General features: G+C 46.9%; 1 protein-coding gene and 1 pseudogene across 1 annotated transcript; both read left to right on the forward strand.

The window, feature by feature from the left end:
- Positions 1 to 632: 632 nt before the first annotated feature.
- On the forward strand, positions 633 to 2,535 carry LOC119278732 (annotated as a pseudogene).
- A 6,301-nt stretch (positions 2,536 to 8,836) lies between these two features.
- LOC119278733 (phospholipase A1-Igamma1, chloroplastic-like) lies at positions 8,837 to 10,842 on the forward strand. The gene has a single exon (XM_037560067.1). The coding sequence runs from the start codon at positions 8,966 to 8,968 to the stop codon at positions 10,586 to 10,588; it is 1,623 nt and encodes a 540-aa protein (XP_037415964.1). The 5' UTR covers positions 8,837 to 8,965; the 3' UTR covers positions 10,589 to 10,842.
- The last annotated feature ends 4,345 nt before the right edge of the window (positions 10,843 to 15,187 follow it).

Here is a 15,187-nt window from a genome sequence, read left to right on the forward strand (position 1 = left end):
TTTGTAGCGCGCTATTTAAAATATTGTGCGTAAACTAAATTTGTCATCATCAATTTAACAAAAGTTTTGATGTTTACATGGCAAGAAGTATAAGATTAGTTACCATGGTAGAAACAGGATATCTTCTAAAGTGTTTTTTTGTGGTTCTTGTTTTTTTTTTTTTTTGGTCTTGCTATTCTAGTCAAGATTTGATGATGTGCTTCCATGTATGAAAAATCAATGATAAAAATAAAATATATGTGTTTGCAAAAATAATATAAATGTAGTCGGGAAGCGGCCGAAATGCGCCAGTATGTTGGGCGCACGGCCGGCGCATCCACAAATCCGGACGGACACGACCCTATTGCCACCACAAACGAACGAAAAGCGGATGAAACGGACGTTCGCTTGGGGTCACGCGTTAGAGTTCGCCTTACAACTTGCACAATGCAAATGGTTCACAAAGCTAGCTAGGTGCACGCACCTCTCAAAAAGAAAAAAGAAAAAAAAAGAAAAGCTTGCTGCATGCATGTGCATCGGCGCATGGGGATACTCCTGAAAGATTAGCTGTCAGCCTGGCCAGTGTACCACACCGACAGCTGTGGTGTATATATACACCAGACCCAAGTGTTAAACCTCACGATTCAGAGCGCACAAGTACGTACGTGCATAGTACATCTCACGAGCACAGTAACAATAATGGCCATGTCCTCCAACCTCGCCCGCTCCCTCCCGGACAGCCCTGCCGGGGACTTGCGTCCCGCGTCGCTGCTCTCGAAGATGGCGAGCCGTGGCCGACGCCCGTCTCAGCTAGTCACCTCCGCGGTGTCGACCGACGAAGCGCCAGCCAACATGTCGCCCGGCTCCGTGGTCGGAGACATGGAGCGCGGCACTCTCGCCGAGAAGACCGGCCGCTCCGACGGCCAGCTGACGTCGCGATGGCGGGAGCTCCACGGCAGCAACGATTGGCAGGGGCTGCTGGACCCCATCGACACGGTGCTCCGTGGAGAGCTCATCCGGTACGGGAGTTCGCGCAGGCTTGCTACGACTCCTTCGACTACGACCGCTTCTCCCGCTACTCCGGTAGCTGCAAGTACCCGACGCGCACCTTCTTCCAGGACGTCGGTCTTGCCGGCGTCGGCTACGAGGTCACCCGGTACCTCTACGCCACATCTCACCCAAGCTACCCAAACTTCAGCATCTGGAAGCACAACCCGGGCGACGACAAGCTGTGGAGCGAGTCCGCCACTTTCATCGGCTTCGTCGCCGTGTCCACGGATGAGGAGACGGCGCGCATTGGACGTCGGGACATCGCCGTCGCCTGGCGCGGCACCGTGACCCGGCTGGAGTGGGTGGCCGACCTGACGGCGATGCTGAAGCCGCTCTCTGCCTGTGGTGTGCCGTGCCCCGACCCGAGCGTGAAGGTGGAGAGGGGGTTCGTCGACCTATACATCGGCAAGGACCCGACGTGCCGGTTCAGCAGCTACTCGGCGCGCGAGCAGGTGCTCGCCGAGGTGCGGAAGCTGGTGGAGCGATACGCTGGGAGGGGCGAGGAGGTTGGCGTGACGGTCACCGGCCACAGCCTCGGCAGCGCGCTGGCCATGCTCAGCGCCTTCGACATCGCCGAGAGTGGAGCGAACGTGTCTCCATCGGCCGGCGGCAAGAAAGCGCCGGTGTGCGTCTTCTCCTTCGCCGGACCGCGCGTGGGGAACACCAGGTTCAAGCAGCGCTTCGAGGGGGAGCTGGGCGTGAAGGCGCTGCGCATCCGCAACGTGCACGACATGGTGCCCAAGGTGCCCGGTTTTTTGTTCAACGAGGTGATATTCCCGGCGGTGCTGCTGCGGGTGGCGGATGCGCTAAGGGTGCCGAGCGTGTACACCCACGTCGGCGTCGAGCTCGTGCTGGACCATATTGTGTCGCCATTCCTCAAACCCACCGGAGACCTGGCTAGCTACCACAACCTAGAGGCGCACCTCCACCTGCTCGACGGCTACCGGGCACATGGCCAGCCGTTCGAGCTCGGTGGAAGGGACCCGGCGCTGGTCAACAAGGCCGCCGACTTTCTTAGAGACGAGCACATGGTGCCTCCCGGGTGGCGGCAGGAGGAGAACAAGGGCATGGTGAGGACGGAGGGCGGACGATGGGCATTGCTGCAGCTTCCGAGGGATGTTGAAGCTCACCCGGTCCCGGATGACATTGCCATCCACCTCGCTGCGCTCGGCCTCCTTGTGCAGGAGCAAGATGGTATATGATCGAGGACAAGATTCATATAGCAAGCCAAAGAGGAATCAAAATCGTTGCCATGGATTTTCAATGTTTTGAAATGTAACTGTTTTGTACTCCCTCCGTCCGAAAATACTTGTCATCAAAATGAATAAAAGGGGATGTATCTAGATGTATTTTAGTTCTACATACATCCTTTTTTGTTCATTTTGATGACAAGTATTTTCGGACAGAGGGAGTATGTTTATTGTCTTTTAGCTATTGCTGAAGTTTTAGTTTGACCTCGAGTTTGTATCAATGTTTTTGAACTCTTAAACATCTAATTTGTTTACATTTCTTCACATGTCCGTCTCATAGCTGTTATAGTTTGTATCAATGTTTTTGACCTCGAGTTTGTATCAATGTTACATGGCAGCGGTTTCATACACTAAAAACGAAATTCAAAAGCTAAATCATGTGTAGTACTAGGGATTCCATAAACACTATAAATGCATATTATTTAAAATATTCCAGGACAATCATAGATCTCGGTATTTCAAAAAATTGCATGTTTTAATGTCTATTTTCTTTATTTGAATTTCTCTCATAATTCAGTAACTTTATAAATAGAATACATGTTATTTTGGAAGTTTCCTGTTCTATCGCCTAATTTTCTGTTCCCGTTTTTTTTCATTTTCGAGAGGCACGGCCGTGACTCTCGCAAAAGCAAAACCATGCCTCTCCCGGAAGCAAAACCGTGACTCTCGCAAAAGAAAAAAATGCGTTTTTTGCGCAAAAAGAATTTCGAAATTTTTTTTGGTCGAAAAGCTAGGGAAGACCGGTGGAAAACCAAAACATCGAAAACCCCCGAAACAAATCGTTTAAAAAGCCGAAAACACGTGCGAAAAAATAAAAAAAACTAAATCCGGAGGGAGCGTCTAGAGCGCGACACGTGACGAATGGCTGAGAGCACTCCAAGTGACGCTGATCGTTGCGAGGCTCCCGAAGGAGTGCTTGTTAATTAGTTACTCCCCATTTTTTGTTGTATTAAAATACAGGGGAAAAAAGCTACATGGGCCACCTCCGTGTGAGGGCGCCTCAGGCGTCCGTTTGCAAAGTACACAGTAATGGGCACCTAAAGCTCCAAATAGGAATTGAATTGGGCTTTTGTGTGGTTGTGGTTCAGTCCAATGCATTGTCTGATATCTTTCAATTGTAGTCCCTTCGTTCCTAGATATAAGTTTTTTTAGAGATTCCAATAAAGGACTAGATAGAAGCAAAACAAGTGTACCTATACTCTAAAATATGTTTATATACTCCCTCAAAAAAATGTTTATATACATGTGTATGTAGTCCATAGTGGAATCTATAAAAAGAGTTATATTTAGGAACGGAGGGAGTAGGTTAAATCCCCTTCATAGCAATCCACCTCTTGGAAATAAAACATTCTCTTGCATTTTTTTTAGAAAAGGAGGATTCCCCCGGCCTCTGCATCTTCTAAGCGATGCATGCAGCCATTTTATTAATTATTCTTAGAAACCTTACAAAGCATTACATCAGTAAGCCTGAAACCACCATCTCGACGACACCTGTCGCTACAACTATCCCCTTGATGCAGGGGTGCCGAATGTCCAAGCCTAATACCAAACAGACATCGCGCCAAAACCTAACATCTAATGCCGGATGCCCCATCCCAATCACATATCGGGAATGGGTCACACACCGGTCCGGCGCACTCACCGAAGCTACCGCCGCCGTCATCCACCTAACCATCTTCAAAGCAAGTACCAACACAAAGACCTTGCAGGGTCAGTTGTCGAAGCCACCATGGTGCCAGACAGCGCCACCGTCCTGCGCTCGTCCATCCAGCCGCATCTGTCATCGATATCCAGCTGCACCATGCCGCCAATACTCGTCGTCATCGACGCGGTAGAAACAACGCCGCACCTCTTGGCAACCTCCAGACCGTTGCCGCTGCTGGAGCTACGCGGAGTCACCCACAACATCTCTCCGCCGAACAGCAGAACCTCCCAAGACGGCGCCTCCATGGAGGGTACGACACGAAGGACGCCGCCACCGCCCAATCCAGACTGAATTTTGGATTTTCGTCCGGGAGGAGTTCAGAGGTGGATAGGAGAGACCTCGACATCGCCTCCACGGAGGGTAACAACGTCGAGAGACGCCGCCGATGCCGGATCGAGCAAGCCGATCAAAGTTTCCTCCGATCCCCATTCTATACCACCAAACCTCCGTCGACTCCGGATCCGGCAACGGACCACGAACCGAAACCTGCAGAAATGCGAGAGCCATAGGGCTCAACCCACCATGAAGGAGGATCGAGAAGTATCCATCGTAGGTCTCCAGGTGCCGAATCCAGCGATCCAGCATAGTCGGCGACGACCACCACCACCCTGCGGCGGCCACCGGCGTTGAAGCCCAAGACCCATACGGATCCGATCTGAACCCGGCAGCGCCCGCGACCACCGATCTTGCCCAGCACGCAGCCGTCACCACGCCGCGAGCAGGCCACCGCCGCCGCCGCGCAGCGCACAACGTCGCCAAGAAACCCGCCCGCCGCGCCGCCCGACCCCACGCTAGCCCGGCGCCCCATCCGATCTGGCTGCCCTGCGCCAGCTGCGATAGACAAGGGGAAGAGATGCCCTGCCGCCGCCCAGCCGGCCAAGCTTTGCCCGGTGGCGCTGCGAACGGCGGTGAGGATAGGTGGAGGCGGAGGAGGGCCGAGAGGAGGGCGGCGCGACGTATAGGTAACTTTTTCTCTTTTCTGTCAAGATGGAGAACATTCTCTTGCATATTCAAGAGTAGTTAGTTAAGAACGTATATATGGCACTCCAATATTGTTTTAACAATATAAGCACACCATCGTACAGTATATACGAGTGCATGGATGCATGCACGGCAGTATAAACACATACAGTCCCAATGCTTTAGCCGGGCATGACAGGTTTAGAAAGAGTATGCACAGCACACCAGAACGTATAGATAGCAAGTTTAGTGTCCAAACTTCGCCGGAGCCGAGAGGCACCGGCGGCCTCCCCGGCAGATAAGAAGAAGATGCCCCCCAGTCCCCAGATGAAGAGGTGCTTCCGATATGTTGGCGGGCCCAGAGCCTAGCGATAGCTAATTCAAACGTCCACACCACACACGTACTATTCTTGCTCTTGGCAGGGTCCATCAGCACGATTCACGTGTGCGTCCGGCCAATTCCCATTTTTGGCAGCTTCCAAAGAAGCGCCATGGACCATGCATGGATTCATATGTTCTCGGACGGTAATACCCAATCACCATCAATCGAATACAAAACAAGATCCACATGCGCCTTAAAGCAATTCTGTATTTGAATCCGAGCCTCACAACAACAATAGTATGTTCTTCATTTTCTTGCGTGCCTCGTAAAAGGAAAAAGGTGTACATTCTAATTGTTATATAAAATCTTTTCACATTATATGTTCGTGACACATTTTTAGCATATTTTCTTACTTAGTTTAAGACAAAAAACATGCCAAATGCCATCTATGGCAGCTGAAGTGCATACAACTCGATTTACCATACCAAATAATTCAAACTTTCCCCTCCAAAAAATAATTCAAACTTTGTTTAGTTCAGTGAGTTTACTCAAATATTATGAATTGTAGCATTTTAGCGCAATATGCACAGCTGGCTCGACACCAAACTGCTTCTACACCATAGGGGATACATATGTAGGAAATGGAGACTGAGTTGTCCCTTTACTCAGCTTCACATCATCCCGTCGACACATTGGTCTGTCATATTAATTTGGCTAAAAAAAATCATCACATGGTCAAAACGGTGGCAACTGGGGTAAAGGTAATCCCTCCTTCCATGTATATGCTACCCATCTCCGAAATCAACTTGTACACATGATATAAGGCCACATGTCCACATTCTCTTCCCACTCCCTTTCACGAGATAATTTAAAATTATTTTCCAATCGCCATGTGTCAATGCATGATTTATGTATATCATTCATATCGGGAATTATGTAGTCGAAAACGCATTAGTGGGGCGATACAAGGACCTCGCGTAATGAAACTCCAACAAGATCAAAAAAGACGAGGCATGATTTATCCAGGTCAGGCCCTAATGCAGATAATAACAACCCTAGATCATGCATTGCAATGGTTTTATAATTTGAAGATTGTTACAAGGTGTGTTTGTGCCTAAAATGACTAAACCCTAGATGAGCCAGGGCTTCCACGGTGTTTTTGGTTCAATAGTTTCTTGAACTTCTCGTGGTCTCCGAGTCCTTATATATGTGTCCTATCTGTCCTCCAATTGAAGACCAATGAGATCTAGTCTATAAGATCCTACCAAATGAAGGAGATGTGTCTTATATAGTTTTGAGCCTAGACCCTTGTCATTCCTTTCTTATCCACACTCGAATCCGTTTGATCCTTGCTTTTGATCTTACAACACCTTTCAAAAATAAATGGAACTTTATGTCTGGGGTATTCCCTTCTAGAAATATCCTTCCTCACATAAAAGTATTTGTCTTGTAGGAATGTGGTATTCATATGAATACATGTATAGCCATCACATCATGCACTAATGAAAAATGTTGTTCCATCACTATATGTCTTCTTTTTGGTAAGGCCGTCATGACAAGCTTTATTAGTTCTCCATCCGTTCAAAAATAAATGTCGTGGTTTTAGTTCAAAACAGAGGGAGTATTTATATAATGGCTACGTCGTCCACCAAGAACCTTAAAAAATAATTGAGGGGCTCATCGACCCATTTAAAAGAATTATATTTAGACAAACAAAATATATGTATTCAATGTTCTACTTCATTCACTTCTCCCGGACAATGCATGAAATCTAACATTAGCAACTAATTTGGCTAACTCCATGTAATCTGAAAACATCTTGTTTGCTTCATTCCAAATAGTTGTTGGCCATGCGCACCCATATCTACCACTTAAATAGGTTCTGATTCCACTACATGTATTAGTTCCTCCCCCCTCACTAGAGCAGCTAATTACCTAGAGTGTCACACCTTTTCACACCACTAGTCACTTAATTACCTAGAGAGGCCTTATATATAAATTTTTGATAAATGGAACTTTCATTAATTCAAATGGCCATAATAGGGATAGAGCGTGTCCTCCATGGTGTCTCTGGCGCTAATGATCGTTCCCTCTGAGGAGCTCATTCAAGCGAACGATGCCACTAGAGAGTGTCCCATAAAAAACACTGCCAGGAAACATTTCAAAAATTGTCATACTATAATAGAGATGTTTGACATGCTATAACAGAGATATTTGCCATGCTAAGAAGAAATAATTGGCAGGCTATAACAGAAAAATTGCCATACTATATTAGAGAAATTTGTCATGCGTTTTTAGATATTTGACATGCTGCAGCTGGGAGAATTGTGACACTAAGAAGAGAGGGAACTTGCCAACATGCAACGAATCGCCATGCTGCAATAGTGTGAATTGGCATTCTAGACAGAGAAGTCGACATATATGCTACTAGTAATTGGCATGTTACATCAAAGGGGAGTACAATGTTACATACAGTTCATTCGCTTGGGATGGTGTCTGGGAGGAAAGCTTTTCGTCGTTCCCTGGGAGGCTGCATGGGAGCAAATGGCGCGCCCAAGGGGATTTCCACATGTCACTGCTTTGGGATTCGCTCGAGAACAGATGCACCAAATAGATTTCTCTCAAAAACCACTCGCAGGAAATGTTCGCTCAATATGATTACCGAATTCAAAATGTAACATTAAAGAGATACAAAGCATAAGAGTGTACACCTGGCCTCTGCATTATTAGGATGCATATAACGAACACCAACACACAAAAAGGAACGGAAAACGTCGTAGAATACCAAAGCAAATCCTAAGACGAAGATGGTGGATGGCTTGTCTGTAGAATATGCCACGATCTCACCTTACTTACTCTTGTTAGGTATACAATCAAGCTAGTGACCATACTTTTTGCTTCCTCACAAGTTGCACGTCAGTGGTGCATACTTAGAGACGAGTTTTGCTACACATACATGCAATTACGGGTGGGTTTAGTTACGAGTAAAGCGACCATAATCCTACACGTCCATGCATCTTACGCTCATGTTACGGAGCCCTTTGTAAAATTTCACCGCCCCACCCCCTCCCCTCCGTTTCAATCCCCATTTGACATGTCATCGCCTAACTAAACCAACCCCGTAATTGCATGTACGCGTAGCATTACTCCTTAGAGGCCGATCAACAGCATTACTATTCCTCCATGTGTGGTTTCTATTAATAGAAATGGTAGACGAACTCTCTTGTATAAAAAAAAATCTGGCCCTGTAAACTTTTTGGTGGAACCTAGTGAAATCATTGGGGATTTCAACCGGTCCCGTATAATTCCGTTTAAACCCACTAACAATCTAACAGTTTTAAAATTTATTTATTTTGAAGGAAAATGAATTATGAAGCTAGCTAAAACTCTACACAGGACCTGCGGATGCCGTTTATTTGCCATTTACATCCATAGTCAGCAGCTAGGCACGGCGGTCCATCCATGTGCGTGTGAACCCTAGCGACTTTGGAATATCAGAGCTGTTGCGAACGTGTTCCACGCTGCGCGGGCGTGTATACATACACGCGACGCCGCGACCTAACGCTCAAACCTCATCGACCCACCATCCGTCCATCACCTACCCAAACAGTGGAGTAGTAGCTGCTCCAGCTCTAGTACGTACGTACTCAAGCTCACACACCGACGTACGCCCATCCATCAGCTAGCAGTTAACCAGCAATGTCCACCATGTCATGCTCCTCTAACCTCTCGCTCAACGCCCGCGCCCTCCCCGGCAGCGCTGCCGCCAGCCGGAGTGTGCCCCTGGCCGGCCGTCTGACCCTCCCGCAGGGACCTTCCGCCGGCACCCGCGGAGCGCACGGCTGTCGGCCGCGCCGCCTGTCTCATGTCACGTCGGCGGTGTCGACCGACCAAGTGGAGCCCGTGAAGCAGGAGAAGGCAGAATCCTTCGTGGGAGACATGGAGCGCGGCACCCTGGCGGAGGAGTCCGGCCGCTCCGACGGCGAGCTGACGTCGCGGTGGCGGGAGATGCACGGCTGCAACGACTGGGACGGCCTGTTGGACCCCATCGACAGGACGCTCCGCGGGGAGCTCATCCGGTACGGCGAGTTCTCTCAGGCCTGCTACGACTCCTTCGACTACGACCGCTACTCCCGCTACGCCGGCACCTGCAAGTACGCCCAGGAGTCCTTCTTCAAGGACGTCGGCCTCGCCGGCGTTGGCTACGAGGTCGCCCGCTACCTCTACGCCACCTCCCACGCCCGCTTCCCCAGCTTCGGCGTCAAGAAGCACAACCCCAGCGACGACCGGATGTGGAGCGAGACCGGCACCTTCATCGGCTTCATCGCCGTGTCCACTGACGAGGAGACGGCCCGCATCGGCCGCCGGGACATCGCCGTCGCCTGGCGGGGCACCGTCACAAAGCTCGAGTGGATCGCCGACGTAACCGCGTTCCTCAAACCTGTCGGCCAGTTCGGGCTGCCGTGCCCTGATCCGAGCGTCAAGGTTGAGGAAGGGTTCGCCGAGCTCTACACTAGCAAGAACCCGGACTGCAAGTACTGCAAGTACTCGGCGCGGGAGCAGGTGCTCGCCGAGGTGCGGAAGCTGGTGGAGCGGTACACCGCGCAGGGCGAGGAGGTGAGCGTGACGGTCACCGGCCACAGCCTCGGCGCCGCGCTGGCCGTGCTCTGCGCCTACGACATCGCCGAGACACGGGTCAACGTGTCCACCACCGGCGCCAAGGCGCCCGTCTGCGTCTTCTCCTACTCCGGCCCGCGCGTCGGGAACCCCATGTTCAGGGAGCGCTTCGAGGGGGAGCTGGGCGTGAAGGCGCTGCGCATCCTCAACGTGCACGACTCGGTGCCCAAGGTGCCCGGCATCTTCACCGAGGCCGTCCTCCCCATGCCGTTGCTGCGCGTGGCCGGCGCGCTCGGCCTGCCCAGCGTCTACTCCCACATCGGCGTGGAGCTGGCGCTCGACCACAAGCTGTCGCCGTTCCTCAAGGACGTCTTCGACCTCGCGTGCTACCACAACCTCGAGGCGCACCTCCACCTTCTCGACGGCTACCAGGGCCGCGGCAAGGAGTTCAAGCTCGGGGGCAGGGATCCTGCGCTCGTCAACAAGGCCGCCGACTTCCTCATGGATGAGCACATGGTGCCCGACGGGTGGCGCCAGGAGTTGAACAAGGGCATGGTCAGGACCGAGGATGGGCGGTGGATGCTGCCGCATCGCCCGAGGAATGTTGAGGAACACCCCGAAGACACCGATCTCCACCTCGCTGAGCTCGGCCTCGCCGCCGCCGTCACCGCCAAGGCCACCGCTGCCGCTACCGCCAACGTCTGATCGTTCCATCATGGGCCGGACATGCACGTGTCCATTCATCGTCACTATATTGCATTGCAAGTATATATATAGTTGCCATGACTACACTAGTTAGTTACGAGCGATCGAGTTACCCTATCTTAGAGAATGGAGTAGCCTTAATGGAAATTATATATATGGATCACCAAATAATTGATCTTATGGTGTATTATTATTGTATGCCAATAAACAATAAGACAAAGAGCTGTGATTAAAATGAGATATATTTTTTTGTACGGTGCTGTGTGAAATGTCCTTTTACTAGCACCTTACCAAATTGAAGTGTCTATATACATTTTCCCCTAAAGTCAAATTTTGTAGACTTTGACAAGTTTTCAGAAGAAAAACAAGAACACAATGACGAATATGTACCAGATGAAAACATATTTCATGATGAATCTAATGGTATTGTAAATGTTGATATGTTTTTCTATAAGCGTTGTCGATGTTTACAAATGTTTGAATCTAGCAAAACTTGTATGCATTGTAGACTCAGCAACAACACATGCGAGGATGCTTATGGTGTGCCCGGTGCTCATCTTAGCATATTGTCCACCTGGAAATCATGTAAGTGCTGATGAGTGTGCATGTTATGTCACATTTCCCTAAACGGGTATGTGTATGTCACGTCATGAGCTCACGATTGCATCTAAATGACTAGAAGTGTCCACTATTGGGTTTTCCATCGAAGGTTAGCATGGGAGTTATAGTTTTCTAATCTAAGAACAACCAGTTGCGGTAATTTGACATAAGGCACCGTGAAGTTATGGTTTTGAGTAGTAATAAGCTCATCAGAAAAAAAAAAGCATAAACTAGTTGTATGTTCTAGTTTCACCACAGGACATACTCCTAGAGTAGAGTTTACCAAGAGAAATCTTATGGACCTGCCAAGATGGGATGCTACATGAGTAGTCACTTTGTGTCTCTCACTCAACAAGATGATATAGTTTTCTTTCTATGGTAGCCGGATGCATGTACTAGACAATAACAAACTTGTTCTCCATTGTCTATCCCTCTGAAACACATATGATGAGCAATGGTACCGACATTTAATTTAATTTTCCAAAACATGGGTTACAAGATATTTTCATCGTGTTCGACGTTCTTGATTGAATTATTTGATATTTAGGCATGTGCTCTTCACATAAGCTATAAATAGACCAATCTGGCCTAAAAACGGGGACTTGCATTCATAAGATTGGTCCGTTGTCCTACTTTGCAATAGTTTGATTACCCACCTCGTTGAAGAAGACCAACACTATTCAACAATTAATGACAAATTAAGATGTAGCAGGCATATGGATTATTCCACTGATAGAATTGTTATCAAAACAGGGCAATCTACTATTTCCAAATCAGGGGAATAATTCAAGGAGAAAATACTCCCTCTATCCTATAATATAGACGTTTTTTACACTAGCTTTTAGTGTAAAAACGTCTTGTATTATGGGACAGAGGGAGTACAACGGTTGCCAAGGTCAATTGTAATCAGTTTCCTAATTTTCTAAAATGCAAAAATAGTAACATATTTCATGACGAATCGATTGGTATTGTAAATGTTGATAAGTTTTTCTATAAGCTTTTTCGATGTTTACAAATGTTTGAATCTAGAAAAACTTGTATGCATCGTAATTTATCAAAGAGAGAGTAATTGTCTATCTAGCATTTGTGAACATCTCATTTATAGTTCCTCCTGATCAAATTATGTTTAGTTTTGTACTTACAGAGCAACAACGCGAGGGTGCTAATGGTGGGCCCGGTGTCCATCTTAGCATAATCTCCCTGTGGCAATCATAACAGTTTAATAGCATGCAGACCAACAACCTACTAGCAAATTACTACAACGACGAGCACCAGGGAAAAGGCACAAGCCATCCTAAGACGCCGCAGCATGCCCTTGATCTTCATCATTTCATTACTTTTACTTCATGTTTTAACACTGTGATGCTTCCAAAGTTATTACCTCACAATTTTGCAATTATGGTACCTTTTGGCAGCCTGTTTTTATTTTATAAATCTCATCCACCTAAATTGCATGTCTCTAGCTTAGCCTAAAATGCAATGAGAGGTGTGCTATTGAGCAAATAATTAACTGCAAAAAACAAACTATTAATGGTTTTGTTAAGGATGTGCACTAAGTATTACACATCAAAGTCATATGTCATTAGCTTACAAAAAGAAGTCATATGTCATTGATTTTATGCGTAGGTTTGTGCGGGTAATTTTATTTTTCTCTTTTTTTAATTTATGTTTGATTGAGTCACTTAGATATGCAATACTTATGTCACATCTAGAGGTGCTCTGAACAGACCCAATTATTAACTTGGTGCCTTGGTCCTTCCTCTTGGCTGATTGGATGCTGCCAGAGGGATATAACCAACCAGACCGCGTGTGTGTACCCGGCCTGACCTGTCACCGGCATGCACGTCCCGCTTGTACGCATCTACATGTACCGCCGGCGCCACGCGCCACGCGTTCCTCGTTGCTAGCATGCAATCTGAACATAGCACGTTACTGCGTCGTTGTTGCCAAAAATAATGCCATCGGCAAACCAAGTCTGGGCATATCGCATATACATCGATGGATGGATGGACCGGTGGTGACAAGGTAGTGGTACCAGTACATGCATTAGTGGTTGTGCACTCTGAACGTAGCCTGTGATAGAAAACAAACAAAGCATTTCTATCTTTACCTCCGCACATGGTCATCATCACCGTGCCAGCGGTCCGGATGCTCGATGCTGCTGACTTTGCCTGCCGGAGCTGGGATCCTAAGGTAATTTGTCTCCGATGTGCTTTGGGGCCTTGAGAATCTATTCCAGGACAATCTGTGCAAGCAATGTACCCTAGCTTTTTACATCCGCTCGATGTAAATCTGGGAATATAATGATGGATTGTTGACATATCCACCAAACGGCCTTGTACAAGGGGCGAGAGCAGCGCGTCGGCGGCTCGTTCTGGTGGCTGTAGTGATCGTTCGGTGGTCTTGAAATTTCGATGTAGTTTTAATTATATTTCAGGTATTTTGTACTTCCGGTAAACTTTCATAATAGATCTTGATCATTTTTGCAAAAAAAATAATAATAATCGGACTCCATAGTATCCCATCATTAAATACATGATTTTATTTAATCCTTAGATGTGGGATTGACGTAGGTCGCAGAATCCTTTTTTAATACTACGTTTGCAGGGTCTTAAACTCAAAACCTCTTGTCTCGGATACCATATTAAATGTATGCTCTGTAAGCTCAAACTGTTGGGAAAGGTGGGCTATGCATTTATACGTCAACGCTCCCCCTAACATGTGGCTCCCTTAGGCTTAAACGCGGACCGAAAGTGAGTTGCAATCTAATTACGCCAGCCCAGTCTTAAACTCAATATGGTATCCGAGCCAAGAGGTTTTGACATTCAAGACCCTGCCAACGCAGTATTAAAAAAAAGATTCTGCGACCTACATAAATCCCACGTCTAAGGACTAAATAAGCCTAGACATGAGGAGGTGTTGAAATATATTGCTTGCCTCTCTCCATTAGTTCGGACTTTTGAATGAGTTGGCTGGAGCATAAATACAATATGATATCTAAGCTAGGAGGTCTTTAGTTCAACGCCCTGCCAACGCGGTATTATAAAAAGATTCCACGTCCTACACAAATCCCAAGTCTAAGGACACATGAGGGGGGGGTGTTGAAATATACTGCGTCGTTGTCTATCAGTTCTGACTTTTGAATGAATTGGTTGGAGTATGAAATCAATACTCCAAACAAAAGGATTCCTATATTTTGTACCACGTTGCCATTGAATCTGGTTTGACAACCCCTTTTGCTTTGACGAGATGTTCGAAACAAGACAAATATTGATTATGTTTAAAAAATAATTGTTTTTTTTCTGATTTCTTTAACTTGATTGAAACATTTATGAATCAATTATGAAATTCGGGATGGTATTTCATTAAATTTATTAAAACATGTCTTTCGTATTATGTTCTTATGTAAGTTCCTTGTTTGAAATAGAACCCATGAAGTCTCAAAAGCAAAAGGTTTAAACTACAATACTATATTCTACATTGATCTTGTTTCAAAGAGCTCTTCAAAAGGAAGGTAAATGGATCCAAAATAAGGCATTCAGATCAAAATATGAGTCACCCTTTTTATGTTCATATCAAAAAATAAAGACATGGATTTTTTGTTGGGACAGGAAGATGTGGTGTGCGGGTCAATTTTGATATGTAAGGAAATTTCGGAAACATGTCACAAACCCATTTTCTAGCCTCATCATGTCCCTCTGTTTCACGCCCAAGGGCTTAACTAGAAGTGGTGCACCCCGTGCATAAATTAGACCGGTGCATTGGGGACGCGAATGTTTGGTTCCTGAGTGTATCTACTCTATATGGGAAAAAAATAGTAATTCAACAAAAAGTCAAAAAATCTGAAAATATTTTTGAATAACTTGACCTTCCATTGTACTTGTGAGAGAAATTCCACAAAAAGAAAAATCCCCCTTTCACTTCTGTTCAAAAAAGACAACTTTTTAGCGAAAACAGTGTGAATAGTGACCTATAATAGCAAATAAAATGTCTTTTTTG

Source organism: Triticum dicoccoides, chromosome 3B (assembly GCF_002162155.2).
Source record: "Triticum dicoccoides isolate Atlit2015 ecotype Zavitan chromosome 3B, WEW_v2.0, whole genome shotgun sequence".
NCBI lineage: Eukaryota > Viridiplantae > Streptophyta > Magnoliopsida > Poales > Poaceae > Triticum > Triticum dicoccoides.